Source organism: Nanorana parkeri, unplaced genomic scaffold (genome assembly GCF_000935625.1).
Source record: "Nanorana parkeri isolate BGI_ZX_2015 unplaced genomic scaffold, ASM93562v1 scaffold128, whole genome shotgun sequence".
NCBI lineage: Eukaryota > Metazoa > Chordata > Amphibia > Anura > Dicroglossidae > Nanorana > Nanorana parkeri.
The window spans coordinates 1,239,859-1,258,560 of NW_017306396.1; the positions used below are offsets into that span (position 1 = coordinate 1,239,859).

The window sequence follows — 18,702 nt, forward strand, 5'->3', positions numbered from 1 at the left end:
TAATTTACACAATTTTGAAACACATTCAGAACCAAACTTCACCATGGACAAGTTTACTTGATTGACCCTGTAATGGGGACATATGCCAGGTTACTGCTTTCCAGTTTAACTCTGGAGATACAGCACTAAATCTGTACATAAGGATGACATCCTTCAGTGAAGTGAACCCAGAGATTGATCTGTGGCTCCATCTGCCTGACCAGCCAGAATGCATGTGACCTGGGGGATGCAAAGAGCCCCTTTCTGATACCTCCAGAAAGATGAACAGATCGACCTGGAGCTCAAATGTACTTCCTCAGCATAGCAGCCACATTTAAGGCATGAGCTGAAACAAAACGTTATTCTTGGATATTGAGCATTGAGGACAGAAAAAAGAATGGTTATAGTATAACTGTTCCTGTGATTGGTTGAGAGTCGGAGCTAAACCTATTCGTATGCTGCCATGTTGGTGGCAGGAAAGTTAAATATCCTCTAGTTGAAAAAACCTGACGGCGGTCCTAACAAATTCCTTTTCTAGCCAAAGCTAAAAACAAAATATTTTGACTTAAGATAAACTCTAATAATATTTTTGTGTCGTAGCCTACAGCAGGAGATTATGCCATGCATGCTTTTTAGTATGGATTGGAGAATTTAACATTTTTTTTCTCGTTCTGCCTGTGGGCTGCATGAAAAAAAAACGAAACATGTACGGCCAGCTTTAGAATTTTGACTTTCAACATACAAAAACAGTAAATACCACCTGCTGTGGTTTTTTCACCCCATCTGATTAAACCCAGCAATTGCAACAACAATGCCCTGTACTCCCACAGTCAATGGTACCAATTTATCTAAAATGCTAAAAGCTGGTGCAAAGTAAAATGCTGGAAGATAGTGTTCCAGACTGGTCGGAGCAACAGAAAGAGGACAACAATCTGTACAAATAAGACTTTACTTATGAAACAGGAAACATTATAAATGATAAATAATTCTCCTAACACACTTTCTAACAAAGCACTATTTGACAGAAACTATAATAACCCAAACAAAGCAGTCTGGATGTAATTATTACTCATTACAAACTGGCAATAATGCAAGTCTGATAAGTGTATTCTTGGATTACAGTGTGTGTTAAATCTCCAGTAATGGTTTCTAAATATAACCTGTTTTTCCCTTTTGAAAAGCCCAGATGTCCATACAATATTGTACTTATCTGGGATTTATACCAGTATAATGGTTTCTGTTGAAACCCTATGACTTTAAACTGCAGTATACTAAGGCTTTAGCATATACTGTATATATGTGTGTAATATATATATATATATATATATATAATCTATATCATGCGTGGAAATGCAAAAATGCAGGTCTTGCAGAGCAAACTTTGTTTACAACTGTTTCCTTGATAGTGCACAACTTTTTTTGTGACAATGGTTCTGTACATTATTTGTACTGTCACATGGTTCAGACGTTATGGCAATGCCAGAGGCAATCAAGAGTTGCACATACCCATGGACAGAAAGATCTAACAGTGAGGTAAAATCAAACATTTGGAATCAAACCAGATTAGTGATTCTATACCCACTGTTTTACACCCAGTAATTATCATTCAGATATTGATCTATATCATAATGATAAATCACATTTGCACATAGATGGAGGTGGTCAGCAGGTCAGATGTAAAACAGATTAGTCAGTTCATTATCACCTAAGTTTTGGTATCGTACATTTTCATGCTTTTATTAAGGAACAAACTAAGACAACCACTAAAATACAAGATTGAAATACTAATACTGCCCAGGAAAAGGGCCATTTAATTTCCTTATTCTGTATGCTATATAAGCAGGAGGTTTCATCTGGGGTTTCCAGACGAAATGATGAAGTGTCCCCCTTAAAGCAGCAGGTGCCTGACAGGACCAGGATATACAGGTGAAACTCGAATAATTAGAATATCGTGCAAAAGTTCATTTATTTCACTAATGCAACTTAAAAGGTGAAACTAATATATGAGATAGACTCATTACATGCAAAGCAAGATAGTTCAAGCCGTGATTTGTCATAATTGTGATGATTATGGCTTACAGCTCATGAAAACCCCAAATCCACAATCTCAGAAAATTAGAATATTACATGCAATCAATAAAACAAGGATTGTACATAGAACAATATCGGACCTCTGAAAAGTATAAGCATGCATATGTACTCAGTACTTGGTTTGGGCCCCTTTTGCAGCAATTACTGCCTCAATGCGGTGTGGCATGGAAGCTATCAGCCTGTGGCACTGCTGAGGTGTTATGGAAGACCAGGATGCTTCAATAGCGGCCTTCAGCTCTTCTGCATTGTTCGGTCTCATGTCTCTCATCTTTCTCTTGGCAATGCCCCATAGATTCTCTATGGGGTTCAGGTCAGGCGAGTTTGCTGGCCAATCAAGCACAGTAATCCCACGGTCATTGAACCAGGTTTTGGTGCTTTTGGCAGTGTGGGCAGGTGCCAAGTCCTGCTGGAAAATGAAGTCAGCATCCCCATAGAGCTCGTCTGCGGAAGGAAGCATGAAGTGCTCCAAAATCTCCTGGTAGACGGCTGCGTTGACCCTGGACTTAATGAAGCACAGTGGACCAACACCAGCAGATGACATGGCTCCCCAAATCAACACAGACTGTGGAAACTTCACACTGGACTTCAAGCATCTTGCAGTGTGTGCCTCTCCATTCTTCCTCCATACTCTGGGTCCTTGGTTTCCAAATGAGATGCAAAATTTGCTCTCATCAGAAAAGAGGACTTTGGACCACTGAGCAACAGACCAGGTCTGTTTTTCTTTAGCCCAGGTAAGACGCTTCTGACGTTGTTTGTTGTTTAGGAGTGGCTTGAAAAGAGGAATACGACATTTGAAGCCCATGTCCAGGATCCGTCTGTGTGTGTTGGCTCTTGATGCACTGATTCCAGCCTCAGTCCACTCCTTGTGAAAGTCCCCAACACTTTTGAATGGCCTTTTCCTGACAATCCTCTCCAGGCTGCGGTCATCCCTGCTGCTTGTGCACCTTTTTCTTCCACACTTTTCCCTTCCACATAACTTTCTATTAATGTGCTTTGATACAGCACTTTGGGAACATCCAACTTCTTTTGCAATTACCTTTTGAGGCTTTCCCTCCTTATGGAGGGTGTCAATGATGGTTTTCTGCACAACTGTCAGGTCAGCAGTCTTTCCCATGATTGTGATTCCTACTGAACCAGACTGAGAGACCATTTAAAGGCTCAGGAACCCTTTGCAGGTGTTATGGCTTAATTAGCTGATTAGAGTGGGACACTTTGAGCCTAGAATATTGCACCTTTTCACAATATTCTAATTTTCTGAGATTGTGGATTTTGGGCTTTCATGAGCTGTAAGCCATAACCATCACAATTATGACAAATCACGGCTTGAACTATCTTGCTTTGCATGTAATGAGTCTATCTCATATATTAGTTTCACCTTTTAAGTTGCATTAGTGAAATAAATGAACTTTTGCACAATATTCTAATTATTCGAGTTTCACCTGTAGTAGAGGATTGCTTCATTAACGGGGATAAACAGCCTCTCTACCTTCTGTGAACAAAGGAAACCACGTGGGCAGGGTCAAGAATACCCTGCTCCCATTTCAGGTATAGTGGAGTTGTTGATTGTGTTCCCAGAATCCTTGGTTGTGGAAAAGATGATTATCACCCCAGTGAAATGTCTGTAAGACTGAAGGAAAAACAAAAGCCCTGAACATGCTGGCTTGTTCACCTGCATGGATTTTATGACTTCAAGGAAATATGCAAAAAAGTAAGGGAGACTAAAAGTAACATTTTTATTTCTCTTCCATATCCCATTTAAAAGACATGGTGGAATTTTATCAAAACTGGAGCAGACAGGAACTGGAGCATTTGCCAATAGCAACCAATCATCTATTCTCTTCAGTTTGTTCATTTAAGATTTGAAAATGGAAGAGAGAAGCTGATTGGTTGCCATGCACAGCTGCTCCAGATTTTGTGTGCTCCAGTTTTGATAAATCCCCCTCAATGCATAGTGGTTTTGTAAATATTTTCTTTATTAAGGTTAGGATTAAAATAATTAAATAATGTTTTCCTTGTTTCAGTTAGGTAAATACCCAAACTACATAGTCTTCTAGCCAACCAGCTTGTAGAGCTCATTTTTCACATATTTTCCTCTATCTCCTTACTACCTGTTGCAGATTGCATGTTTACAGAGCTCAATAGATCCTTCTGAAATTTACAAACATACACAAGTGAATAAGTCAGCACAAGATTATTCAATAGCTCTGCCCATTTATTAAATGTTTATTTTAAAACAAAGGGTGTACACATATAGTAAAGAATGTATAAACATAAAAAAGATATTAAAATAAAACTGACCCAAAACCATTATAGCTTCTCTTATAAACAGCTCTCTAAATCCGGTAATGCCCCTCTTGTTTAAAAGACATGAATTGCAGGAAAGCATGCGCTCTTTGGTCATGTATAAGGTAAACACTTCGTTAAATAAATTAAAATGATGCATAGTACAAAGAATGTTATAATAGTTTTAAACCAAGCTTACATTGCAGGGTAGAAGCATCCAAAAATAAAAATCTGGGTAAACTGGTGTTGTACAAAAATAAATCAACCTAGCTAAAACTTTATCCTGATAACCTTCTACTGTCTGACAATAGAGAAGATGTAAGTAGCTGCCATGCATAACAGACTAAATATGCCATAAAGCAGATGTGCTGCTGAAAAGAGGAAAGAAAGTGTTTTCCACAGACAGTGGAAACATTGATTGGACTCCCTCATGTAAGCCCTGAGTTAGAGACCCATCTGGGCCAACTTACTTGAAACATGTATCTTCTCTCACTGTTGTCCATGGTCCCGCTGGGGCGCATCACTGTATCTAACTTTCCTGGTGACCATTGATCATAGAACAGAAAGTGAGAGGAAATCCAAAATATTAAATTCCACATGAATGGAAGGTGAAGGGAAATCTTCAAAGTGGCAACTGTGGCATTAACAACTAAGAGGAATTTACCCTAATTATTTCCCATTTCTTGTTATGTTTCCAGGACAGAAAATGAAGGGAATGAATCCCTACTGTATCCAAAAACTACCAAAGAAAATGTTATTTTGGATATACTTAAAAAATGTTTTGTAATGTAAAGCTATTCTGCTTCCAAGCATAACACTAAACACTTGCGAAAGGTGACAGAAAGAATGAAAAGTCATGTGCTAGCACAGCCAGTAAATCTGTGTTTTTCACTTGCATATGAAAATGTGATTTCACGTGAATATTACTATACTTACAGAATATATGCAATGACCCCGATAGACCAGCAGTCTACTGCTTTGCTGTAGGGCTTCTGTGCAAGCACTTCTGGAGCTGTAAATGAATATATCATTATAAGGCAATCAGTATGACATACAATAAACATTAGGAATTAATCATCAAAATATAGCTAATAAATGCCATTTAATTTACATAAAGCACACCGGTGGAGTGGTTACTGCGCCTGCCTTGCAGCATTTGGGGTCCCTGGTTCGAATCCTGGCCAGGTCACAATCTGCAAGGCATTAGCATGTTCTCCATGTGCTCGTGTGGGTTTCCACCGGGTGCTCTGGCTTCCTCCCACACTCCAAAGGCATGCTGAAAGGTTAATTGGTTCCTGTCTAAATTGGCCATCGTATATATGTATGTGAGATAGGGACCTTAGATTGTAAGCTCCTTGAGGGCAGGGACTGATGTGAATGTGGAACTATGTAAAGTGCTGTGTACATTGTCGGCACTATATAAATGCCTGTAATAAATAAAAACACTGGAAAAGATCCAAATACATAATATGCTGATCTGCCAAACTAGTGTATTACTGTTCTGCTGCATCTAATTAGTGCCAAAAACTGTAGGCTGGTATGCAGTAAAAGAATAACCAATAGAGAAATAAAAGCATGAAAGCTTTACATGAATTATCCCTTACTGGAAACCATGTGGTGCTAATCCATAAAGCACATGAAAAGTAGAATAAGTCAATGCAAAGTGAGAAGTACACATAATCTAAATTGTCCAAGAGAACTGTCAAGAAATCAGACAGATTCTCCCCTTCATGTTCTAAATTGCCCTAACAATGTGAAACAGAAATGCTAACTGGCTGCTAGAGAAAGCACAGGCAATTCTTTCTACAATACTTTTAATAGTGAGACCACAGGCCTGTTACTCTTTTTTCTCAAAGAGATATGGGCGAGGGGTAAATGTCATTATGCAGCATTTCTTGTCAGAGTTTACTAAACAAATAAGATTTCTGTTCTCACTGTAAATGTTTTTTATATTCTTCTCCAATGAGGTACACAGGGATTTTGGGAATTATGAAACAGTTTGGTTATACAGCTGCCTACAAGATATTGGGACACTGGCAAACAAAACACATTAAGCTAACCCCAAATAACCCCACCTCCAAACGTAATTCTTCAGTTTTGTGAGCAAGCAGTACAAGAGTCCAAAAAATATCACAGAGGGATGGGACCTGTCCCTCAATGGAGTTTAAGAAAATAATTTTACAGTACTTATAGTACAGTTAGGAATCCTGAAACAGAATAATTGGCAATAGCCCCTAAGACAGGGGTGCCCACAATTTTTGTTTTAAGATCTACTTTTCAAATGACGAGCTACATGAGATCTACCGAAGAAAAAAAACCTCCCTCACGCTCCTTCTCTCTCCTGGCTTTCTCTCCTCACTCTCTCTCCTTGCTCATCCTCCTGGCTGTCTCTCCTCTCTCTCCTGGCTGTCATTCCTCGTTTTCTCTCCTGGCTGTCTATCTTCTTTCTCTTGGCTGTCTCTCCTTGCTCTCTCCCCTGGCTGTCTCGCCTCTCTTTCCTGGCTGTCTCTCCTTGCTCTCTCCCCGCTATCTCTTCTGGCACACCTTGCTTTATTCTTTGATGTAATACATAGCATTTCAACCACCAGTATCCACCAGAAAGGTGTCAGGGAGCTCGGCTCAGCAGACTCAGGCTAATAGGTAATCATGTGTGCACAGCTAAATAAATATACCAAAATGGAAAAAAAGGGACCGCCATACACACCCTTCGTGATCTACCAGCATCAGCTTTGAGAGCTACTGGTAGATCACGATCTACCTAATGGGCACCCCTGCCCTAAGAGATCCAACAGATGTGGAGATCATACTACAAAGAGTATCTGAATGAATTAAGGCCTGAACGAACGCTAGATGAAGTAGGACCAACCGAATATGGAAATTGCCAAAGCCAAGAGGAGGGCACCAAGGATCAGCCTGGTGCTCCAGACCAGATACTCACCGATAAAGAAAAAAAACTGCTACCTGAAGGAGCTATGGGCCTCAATCAGTTCAACCAACGATCCACCTAAAAACCTAAAAACAGGTGTAGCAGCACGCTACCTGAACAGGAAAGAACTAGACCAACAAGTAACCTGGATAACTAAAAAATAACAGTTTACTGGGCTAAGTCCCAGAGGAAAAACAGATCCCCCAGGGGAAATTTGAACAGACATACAATGTTCAATGGCAAAAAAACATTCAGACAACTGCAGAAAAGGCTCAAGTCTAGTACACATAACGCATGACCTCAAGGAAAGGAACCTAGGACAGACAGAACATGTCCAGGAGAAAGACCAGTCAACAGCCAGAGGCTTAAGTGGAACACTCTTAACCCTTGAGAGGAAGATCCATGATAATAAAGAATGTTACCTGACAGACAGCTAATCTTTTAAAGAGATATTCATGGATATAAGAGTCCTCACAGCATAAAATCTAAATGGAGAGAAGGGAAAAAACTCTTAAGTTGGGAAAACTTAAAAGGTACTAACCCTGAATGCTTCTTTAGGAACGGGTGAGGTAATCAGCAACTTGTATATAAGGGTATGTAGTGTAACACAAGCTAACGTAGAAAAAAAATACCAGGACAGATAACAAGATAGAGGAGAAGTCCTTCAAACCAACACCAATAGATAGATTAATGGTGCCGGGAGCCACACGGCAAACCTGACTACAGACTAACTAGTTATTAAATATATGATGGGGGGGGGGCATATTGCAACACTGTGTGTTGTGGTGCAAAGAAAAACAAAACACATGCACAACTTATCACCATAACGCATGGTATTGTGCTATCACACATTGCAGTGCTAATCAGCTAAGAGGTGCATTGGGGTGCCATTCAAATAAATGGAAATGCAAAGCACCTAGCACATGGTAATGCATAACGCAAGGTGCGTTGTGTAATAGTGTGCATTAATCATACACTATCATGTGATTAACCCTAAAGGCTGCGGCCAAGGCTACCATGTACAGTAGATTGCTTTTATTGCTCCTGTGCTACTGCACAGCATTTAAAGTCCCTAGTCCCTCCTTTTTGGACAGTGAATTTGATAGGAAAATTTTATGTTAACAAAATGTATGATTTTTATTTTTTCATTAATACATGCTCCAGCAAATCTAAGAGTAAAATTGCACTAGTGTCTCAAAAGACAAAATAGTTATGACTACTGAAACAGTAAGTTTTTTTAAATGTAGCTAAAGTCAAATTGATGCTGCTGTAATATTTTGCAGAAAAATGACATGCGGACTATCACCAAACATCCATAGGATGCTGTTTACATAAAGTCACTGTAGCAGAAGTGTCTGACTGTCCTTGTCACTGAGACATACCCTATGCTTTAACTAAGTCAGAAGTGGCTTTATGAGATGCATGAAAATATCTTTCCAGTAACATGAATAAATGTGACCCACTTCCAGGGATCACATCAGATAAGATAAAGACGCTGCAGGATGAAAGTGCCTAGGAGCAGCTGCGCTGACACAGAGATGACGGCTTTCTCCTGATTCCTGGAATCAAGTCCCTCTGCTCACAGGACACTGGCAGGCTCAGCCAAGAATCAGTATTCCCGGCGTCAGCCTTGTCAGTGCTGCTGCTTGGGCTTATTACATTAGCAAGGCTCTTTGGTTAAATATTCATGTAATTATCAGATGGAACTTGTTTTTGGCAAGAGAACACCAGAAAAACAAGTAAAATTATTTGGTATGTCAGAACACAGGTTCTTCTAAAGCGTAGCACCAATAACAACTTATCTGCAGGCATTTTCCTTTGAACTGGCAGGAAGGTGAAAACTGGCCACTTGGTATGTGTTACTGCACGTGTGGTTTTGTTTGAGTGTAAAAAATACGGCCTAGAAAATGTCAACAAAGATTTTAGGACACATCTCCCACGTTCACCTCTTTTCCTCCTGCTGCCACTAACCCCATGCTTTGCTTTGAATGACACAGTAGGAGTGGATGACAGAATGTAGCAAGTGTCATTAAGTAAATACAATAAATCAATGCATTGTTTCATTGTATTTACAATTTTATTTATATGTAGAACAAAGGTGTTATCTGCATTTGACATCAGTTAAAGTAAGATTACAAGTAAAAAAAACAAAAACATACGGTATTTTTTTTAACCATTTTTAGCTTTTAAAGTAGTTTTACTGTAAATAAAAAGTATACATTTTATTCTGGAATTTGTCTCCTTTAAAATGACATTAAAATGATGGGGTCTATTCAGGAAACTGCCAAAGTATCTAGCTGTAGCTTTGGCTGATGCTTCGGCTAGCTTCGGCCCCAGGACCCCTTTGGTTGAGTAGAACCGAAGGGCTGCTGTAAGGGCTACTCACTATAGCCCTACAGCTCCCGTAGTCGGCCGAGCAGCTCAGTCGATCCGAAGGCATATGCTTCGTCTCGACTGAGCCGAGGTGAAAGCCGTAGCTGGCCGAACGCCCGGCCGACAGCCTGCTACTGACTGCTGGGCTGAGCCAGCCATCATCTCACGGCTGGCTCCGACCACTTGCACAGACAGATCAGTGTCCCTGGTTACCTGGTTACACTGATCTGCAGACAGCCCAACTCTCCCGGATACTCCGGGAGTCTCTCACTATTAGATAGAGGCTCCCGGCCACCCAGGAGAGAAACACTTTCTCCCAGAAAGGTTTACTCTGCTCGATTGAGTAAACCTTTCCCTGCTCTGTTTTTTTTGTTTTTTCCTGACATCGGAGCCTTTGGCTGCCGTCAGAATAAAAAAAAAAATCACCATAGGAATGCATAGCTAGATTCCTATTGACCATTTCAATTTGCAATAGCCAATAGCAAGTTGGCTATTGCACCCGCCCACTGCTGCTGCCAATCAGCAGAGGGGACCTGAAGTTCTCCATCAGGTCCCCTCTAGTGATTGACAGCAGCAGAGGGCGGGTGCAATAGCTAGTTTACTATTGGCTATTGCAAAGTGAAATAGCCAAAAAGAATCTAGCCATGCATTCCTATGGTGATTTTTTTTTATTCTGACGGCAGCAGAACCGCCCGGCCAATAGAAAACAGTTGGGCGGAGCTAGCTGTCACTGCTAGCTTCGACCAATCATTTTATTTTTTACTACTTTGTTAACTGTTTTTCTATTCTGCTCGGTACCACAGAGGTACCGAGCAGAATAGCCGAGCAGAATGCCGCCCGCTGGCATTCGGCATCTATGAGAATAGGCGGAACAGCAGCGAGAAGAACAGCAGCGAGTAGCCTGTCGGAGGTTCGGCTTAGACGATCCAGATGTTGAATTGGCTGAGTCGAACTCCTTCGGCACTTCGGGTCGGCCAAACATGCAATGTTTGGCCGACCCGAAGCCGCACGAAGCAAGCCGATGTACGGCTGAATTCAGTCGTACAAGCCTGAAGTGAATAGCCGAATATCGTTCGGCTCACTTCACTTTGGGTCATTTATTCACTCGGCTGCCTACAGCAGCTTAGTGAATAGACCCCTATGTTTCTGGTACAAAGCATGGTAAAGTTATTTTGAAATGTATTATTTTTTCTAATTTTGCACATTTTCTTGATACATGACACTGAAAAAAGTGATACACAAAATGAATAAAAATTGAAAAAAATCATATTAATGGTAACGAAATAGAAATTAAAACAAATCAGTGGAAACAAAATTGTGAAGGGGAGGAGAAAGTTAATTAGGGCTAATTAGGGTTAACTAATCATTAATAAGAGGTTGAATAAGAATACATTTTATTTTAAAACAAAAGCTTTTTATTTGCATGTGTTTTTGTCCATGGATTCCATAGAAAATGTAATCATTTTTACAAGCCAATATTGCCAAAAGAAAGCCTAGAGTTCCCCCCCACCCCCTCCGCCCCCAATAAAAACAAAAAAAACCCCAATGTATGTATTACTGTGTTATTTTAAATATTGACAACAATATCACCAAATAAACAGGCCCAGTGCGGAAATGTAAACATTGCTCTGGTCCATAAGGGGTATACAAGTATGAGAGCTGAAACTGTTAAATAGGCTGCTCAGAGCAAACTTTGGTTGGCTCATTATGTTTACAAGTTTTAACTCATTCTAAGAGAAAAACAAAACGTGAAAATAAAGAAATGTATTCCATTATGATGTATAATACAAACATTTAGACACAAGCTCTATTAGTGTGAACTAAAGTATACTACTATAATAAACTACAGGTATCTGAAGTCCTTTTATCTGACTTTTTGACTTTTTCTGGTAACGAGCCCACAAATGGAATGTAAACTTGCCAAAATTCTTTAATCCACCAAACTCCACAGATAGACTACCTAACCCTACTTAAAAAGAAAAAAAATCCAACTTCGAGGTTACTGAACCTTAGTAATTGAGACAGTTGGCAAGTCAGGAATATGTTGTACCAACGTCTGAAATGAAATATGAAGACCTGCTCAGGCCACTAGCTTTTACAGAACTGTTAGTGTACAAAGCAATTTTCCTACTTATCTCAAAAGTGCTTGCTCTAGCAAAACAACAGCTCTTGGTCATCCACTGCCAGATGTAAAGCAATTTCATAATGCATCATATTCATTTAATAAAACACTACTAACTGACCTCCAGAGTCCCTGGTTCTGATAATTTGCATTTTTCCGCTACAGGAACTTTCTGTGCATTTTATAGATGAAAATATAGGTGCATTGATTTCTGTTCCAGGACTACCCACAGTTCAGGACAGCACTGCAGAGTGATTACACCGCATCTCTGCTCAGTGCTTGGCAGCAGAAAAAGGCTGCAGTCAAAAATCATTGTGAAGAGGGACAAGTGTTATTTGTCTTGAATAAGAAATGCCGGCAAAATGGGCACGGTCAGCAGCTACAGTCATGGAGATCACAGTCTGAATGTGTAAGCAGGTGCATGCAGAGGATTTCGGTAAGAGGGACACCAACCATGTAAATTACTCAAAAGTTAACGTACTGTGTATGTAGATCATCTATCTATCTATCTATCTATCTATCTATCTATCTATCTATCTATCTATCGATCGATCTAAATCTGATTTTTGTGAATGCTATGTGTAAATCCGATTGTTCTATTCGTGTATTACTATACCCAGATAGAAGTAGCCAGACTAATATCACAGATGTACACCCAATGAAAGAAAGGATTTCAGATATCCACTACACCTGCCCTTGATGTGACTTTCACCTTGATATTAAAAAGTAGATTATAACATAGCCTCTGAAAATCTTTTTAATTTAAACCCTCTATTAGCTGCTGATCATTTTGTTTTCTATGTACAGATCGCTTCCATAGCCAGCTCTTGCAGTTCTTAAAACATGTACTTTTTATTTCTCATCTTGAAAAAAACATTAAAACTGAAGTTTTAATCTGCTTATTTTTGTGCCTCATCAATATCAACATACTAATGACATTTCTGTTTCTATAGAAACCTTTCTATTTTCATTGCATACCTTATTTTAGACACAGTGACACCATTGCTGAGTCTCTGTACCTCTCTTTGCAAAACAGGTAATGACTAGTTGGAGGGGCTGGCAGGGTGTCTCAGTGCTCCTCTCAATAGCCCTTAGGCCTCTTTCACATGTGTGTTAAAACCAGGCATTAAAGTGGTTCTAAACCCTCCCGTTTTTTTGCCTATATCTACTGCTATCAAGCAGTAGATATAGGCAAAAAGTTACAGCTCGCGGTATACTGAGCTTAGGGTGACGGGAGGATGCTAGTTTGTGTCCTCCTGTTACCCTAAGGAGAACTATGGGGAAAAGCCTTAACCCATAGTTCTCCTTTAAGGTAAGTGCTGACATGGGGAGGATGGAAATTTTTTTTATCCTTTAATGTCTTTTTACGCGTTTTTAATGCCTCTCTGCTGCCTATTAATGCCCATGTGGGATAAAGCAATAGCAACCGCCCAGTGCTGTTCAAACATGGACGTTAGCGTTGTGTTGGTGTGTGTCAAAAAATAGAGTGCATGTCAGGTTCTGGAGGCATTGCTGCTAGAGTAAGTATATTGAAACACCCCTCAAATGTTCAGTCAATGCTGGGCATTTAGGAAGTGTTGCACAGGTGTTTTAGAAAAGGTATAGGAGGCTTTGCAATCCCAGAAACCACTGGGGAATTATAGCGTGACCAGACAGAGCAGGTACAGATGCCACTTCCTGTTTGCACATAGCCAGTGTTTTGCCAGCAACAGGACAGCTTCTAGCCAGGCCCTTCAACCTGTGACAGCTTGACCTATGCCACCATGTAGTGCCAGCTGTTATCAGTGTCATCCAAAGCAGTGCCAGCATAGCACTGCCACCCATACCATTGCTAAGCATTGCAAGTAGCAGCTAGAATCGGTCATGTCTGAATAAATGTTGCACGGCTAGTTCAAACAGTTAAGCAATACCCAGAATTGTATGACCCAAGCCTGCCCAGCTACTGTGACTCCTTCAAAAAAATAGAAGGGTGGCCACTGCTGGTAACTTCCCTTTACTACATCACTTTACCCTTTAAAACACTCCCCTACTTGTAGGGCACTTTGCAAGAGTTTTTGACACCTCCTTAATGCCTTGAGAATGCCTGCAGAATGCCTTATTAACTCCATATGCGTGTTAATCAGCGTTTGTTCTTTCATTAAATTCTCAATGCACGTGCAAAAGAACCCTTAGTTTGATCCAAGCAGTGAGCTTACTGTTGAGAGGTAATATGAAAATATCAAAATGCCTTGTTGGATGGGTGGTAGTCTGGAAATGTAACCGTTCTTAGGCAGGGTATATTTGCATGCTGACTGGGGTGCACCAGGGAGCCCCACCCCAGCCTCCCTGGCCTATCCCTTTAATTAACTGGATTTCAGTTAATTTAAAGGCAGAGGCTTAGCAACACGTGTAAGCATTACCTAGGGTAGTCAGCATGCAAATGTACCCTGCCTAGTAATGGCCACTCTTTCAGACTAGCACCAGTACAATAAAAGGCCAGATGATGCTTGATGTCTTCCAGCCATAAAAAAAACATGGGTTTCTAATGCTCAATGTGAGAAGCTTATATTGTGCGGGAAAATTTTAGGAGAGGAGTCTATACAACTCAGGAGAGGAGCCGGTACAACTACAAAAGACTTCAAGGTGAGGCTGGAGTTCCTAAACAAAATAATGCTGCAGAGCCTCCAATGTGTGCAAATGTACCAAACATTAATGAAACAATATAAATATTACATAAACACTTCCGTGTAACTATTACTACTGTTTAGATTCACTTGACACGGTCGATTTCTCACTTATAATCCTGCATGTATTTAAAAAAAACATCTCTTGGTCCTCCAGTGGGTATACTTCAACACAGGTATGGTAAAGAACTGTAAATATAAGCAAAATTAAGTTGCATCCTACCACACATGTTGTGTTTTCTCAGTATATGTTTTGAAGTGGACCAAGTAACAGATATATTTTTTATGTTAAAAGAGAAGTTAAACCTCTTGCTTTTTGCAGCCGAAGTGGATAACAACAATATCGTCGGCATCCACCTCTGCTGCATAAGGCTGAGAGCCAGCTGTGCTCACTCCTTCCTGGTCTATTCCTCTAGTCAGTGCTGGAGGAGCAGAGAGGGGAAGGTGGAATCCCGGTGGGGGGCGGTGACTGATAATCATCACTGTCTGCTTGGAGCAGAGACTGAGAGCTGACCAATCAGTATTTATGCGATCACTCAGCTCTCAGTGTTAGAGCCAGCATGGGACACTGCAGTGTCCCTCACTGGCTCTAAGTATTGGGGAGAAAATGTTTTACTCTTCCTGTACTTCTCCTTTAAGTGCAAGTAGTGGGCAAGTGTATTAGAACAAGTGTTTATTACCTCTCAAAGAGATCAAAGTACTACCATGACAAAGCCTTTATCCACCGTTCTTTACAAAAGGACAGAGCCATCTTTGTTTAGGCATTATTCAAGATCTGCACCTATTTCACGGACTGTGTTGCTGGCTCAGAGATGACGCAATCAGTTAAAGTCTGGTGCACGTGTAGTTCTTATTCACAAACATCTGACACAGATCAACTGTCTGATGCAGACCCTGGTCTTGTGGTTTACTATACAGTTACAGTCTGATCACTGGGAGATGGGGGACTGAGGTTCCCCTACCTCCAACAGACTTATGATATCATCAAATCACCGCAGAATTACTCGGCTAGAGTTCAAGGACTGCTTTTACATATACCATAACCATTTTTTTTAGTTATACCATTTGCTGTCTACTGTGACATGTCAACAATTTGTTCAGGCACGCTTGTAAAGTTTCTGAAAGGTCTATCTTAGGAATTGCAAGAGCTCAGTATGGATGCAGTGTGTTAATAATGATACATTATTGAAACATTAATAAAAATAAAAGTAAAAAAAAAGTTACAAATAAACTCTGCATGTCTATGCCATTTTTTTTACCCAAATCAATAACTTAACAAATACAAAAAGTATTCTGAGCCTAGCAGAACTTAAATTGTGGTGTAATGGTGCCATATTATCGAAAGGTGTGGCTAATGGGGTTTGATTTACTAAAGGCAAATATGCTGTTTGGATTGCAAGGGAATTTTCCCATCTCTTAGTGAATGGGGTAAAGATCTATTGACTTCCATCAACCAACCATGTGCAAGCAAAAATACAGTTTGAAAAAAAAATTATCATTGCTTGCGATTGTGTATTCTTTGCAAAGTGTATTGTGTATTCTTTGCAAAGGGAATTTCACCACATTCTCTAAGCTCAAGGGAAAATTTCCTTGCAATACTGAGCTCTTGGAATCCATCACTTGCATTTTATTTAAAAACCTCCACAAAGGCCCCAGTATTCCCCAGTAACTCTCAGTACACCATCATGATGTCACTTACCAACATACCCAGGGGTTCCACAGGCTGTAGACATCACATCTCCTTTACCTTCCATCTTGGAGAGACCAAAATCGCTTATCATAATCTTTGATTCTCCGTCTTGGCTAAAATACAGCAAATTCTCAGGCTAGACAGGAACAAACAAACAAAATCCTATGAGTGTAACTAGTCCACATGACGACTGGAGCCTGCGCAGTTTAGTTTATGACGGTATGAATGTCAGCTGCACTAAGCCCAAGGAGCAGGCATTTAAGGCCTTAATGTTGTTACTCACTTTCAGATCTCTATGTACAATTCCAAGTCTGTGAAGGTAGAAAACAGCATCTAACACCTGGCGGATGAGCGTGCTTGCATCTTTTTCAGTGTAAAATCCTTTTTCCACTATCCGGTCAAAGAGCTCTCCTCCAGAAACCCTGTGAAAAAAAACATTAAATATGAATAAACAAGTATAGGCAAATGTGCCATTCTGCATAGATAACTGCAAAGTATAAAGACAATAAATGTTAATATAATGATAGAATCATTGGCAGACAAATGACATCCAAAGTTTTGGTTTGTGTCCTTCCCTTTCCCATTATTGGCTTATTAACCACCTAATTAATTCTTATTTATTAAAGTGTGTTGTTAATCTACAAAGAGGACATTGGGTAATAACAATCTGACTATATTATTTAGTCCAGTAGTTAAAGGGTATCTATGGTCAAAAACAAAAATAAAATTTGTATTTCTATAATTAATTTCCATAAGTTCTATCCCACGCCTAATAACCATATTGATCTAGAAGCTTGTAAACTTACTTATTGAAGATGCTCATAGGATGTACTTCCTCATTGCATTGACATAATTTCACTCAGCCCTGTAAATATGCACTCAATAAGCACTACAACTCAACGTCTGAACAATGTCACATTATCATTGCTTTCTGGAAGCAATGCATGATGGAATATGTTGTTTTGAGAAATGGAGATTGCTTTACATCAAGCAGCAGGGAAAGAGATGTAAAGCACACTGAGGATAAAGGAATTTGTTGAAAGTGATGTACAGACGAAAGCACCACTCACTACATAAAAGGGATTTTTTTCAAGCAAGTTTTGATTGCATCAAAAACAACTCTAGTATGTATTCCTATTTCAATGCTGATGTTATAACAGGATAGTATATAATGGGAATTTAGAATTATTTTAAAGTGGGATTCAAGGCACAAGAACAAAGACATAGGGGTTTTTTCACAAAGCTGCCGAAGGATCTAGCTGCAGCTTCGGCCCCAGGACCCCTTCGGTTCAGTAGAACCGTAGGGCTGCTGTACGGCCAGCCGACAGCCTGCTGCTGACAGCTGGGCGGAGCCAGCCGTCATCTCACTTGCAAGACAGATCTGCGTCCCCTGGTTACCAGGTAACCAGGGACGCTGGTCTGTCTTTACTCTACCAGACGCTCAGGGAGTCCACCGCTATTAGATAGTGGCTCCCGGCCGCCCGGGAGAGAATAATTTTCTCCCGGAAAGGTTTACTCTGCTCTGTTGTTTCCCTGCTCTGTTGTTTTATTTTTTTTCTCCTGACATCGGAGCTGCCGTCAGTCAGAAAAAAAAAAACAGCATAGGAATACATAGCTACATTCCTATTGGCTATTTCACTTTGCAATAGCCAATAGCAAACCAGCTATTGCACCCACCCACTGCTGCTGTCAATCAGCAGAGGGGACCTGAAGTTCCCCATCAGGTCCTCTTCTAGTGATTGACAGCAGCAGAGGGCGGGTGCAATAGCCAGCTTGCTATTGGATATTGCAAATTGAAATAGCCAATAGGAATCTAGCTATGCATTCCTATGCTGATTTTTCTTTTTTTTTTCTTTTTTTATACTGATGGGAGGAGCTGTTAGAATACAAAAAAAAAAAACTTGCAGGTAGCAAAGAAGCTATTGCTTCCTCTGCTATCTGCCATCATTTCAGGGGGGTGCTCTCTCCCCCCTGCATCACAATGAGAGCTTAGCAGAGCCGGAGGTGATATGAAAGCCGACTCTGCTGAGCTCTCATGGTACTGACAGTTCAGCATTCCCTGGTTACCTCCGGCTCTGCTGATCATTTTCTATTTTTTTTTCTACTTTTTTAAACTGGTTTTCTATACTGCTCGGGACCACAGAGGTACCGAGCAGAATTGCCGAGTCGAATGCCGCTCGGCGGCATTCGGCTATTCACTCACTGCTGTTTGGCATCTATAAGAATAGGCTGAACAGCAGCGAGTAGCCTGCCGGAGGTTCGGCTCAGCCGCTCCAGATGTTGGATCGGCTGAGTCGAACTCCTTCTGCACTTTGGGTCGGCCGAACATGCTGAGCATGTTTGGCCGACCCGAAGCTAGCCGCACCAAGCCCATGTACGGCTGATTTTAGTCGGTGTACGGCTGAAATCGGCCGTACAAGCCTGAAGTGAATAGCCGAACAGCGTACGGCTCACTTCACTTCGGGTCGTTTATTCACTCGGCTGCCTACAGCTTTATGAATAACCCCCATAGTATAGCACAGAATCCTGAAGGACATCCAATAAAAACCCCTGTTTAGAGGCAAGAATAAAACAA

At 40.6% G+C, this 18,702-nt stretch overlaps 1 protein-coding gene across 1 annotated transcript in view; it reads right to left on the reverse strand.

Moving 5' to 3' along the window:
- CAMK1D (calcium/calmodulin dependent protein kinase ID) overlaps positions 1 to 18,702 on the reverse strand; it is a 224,035-nt gene that overhangs the window by 16,268 nt on the left and 189,065 nt on the right. The window contains exons 4-6 of the mRNA XM_018553723.1: positions 16,411 to 16,549; positions 16,137 to 16,263; positions 5,290 to 5,365 (exon numbers count right to left, since the gene is read on the reverse strand). Coding sequence (XP_018409225.1) covers positions 5,290 to 5,365; positions 16,137 to 16,263; positions 16,411 to 16,549 — 342 coding nt within the window. The remainder of the gene's footprint in view (positions 1 to 5,289; positions 5,366 to 16,136; positions 16,264 to 16,410; positions 16,550 to 18,702) is intronic.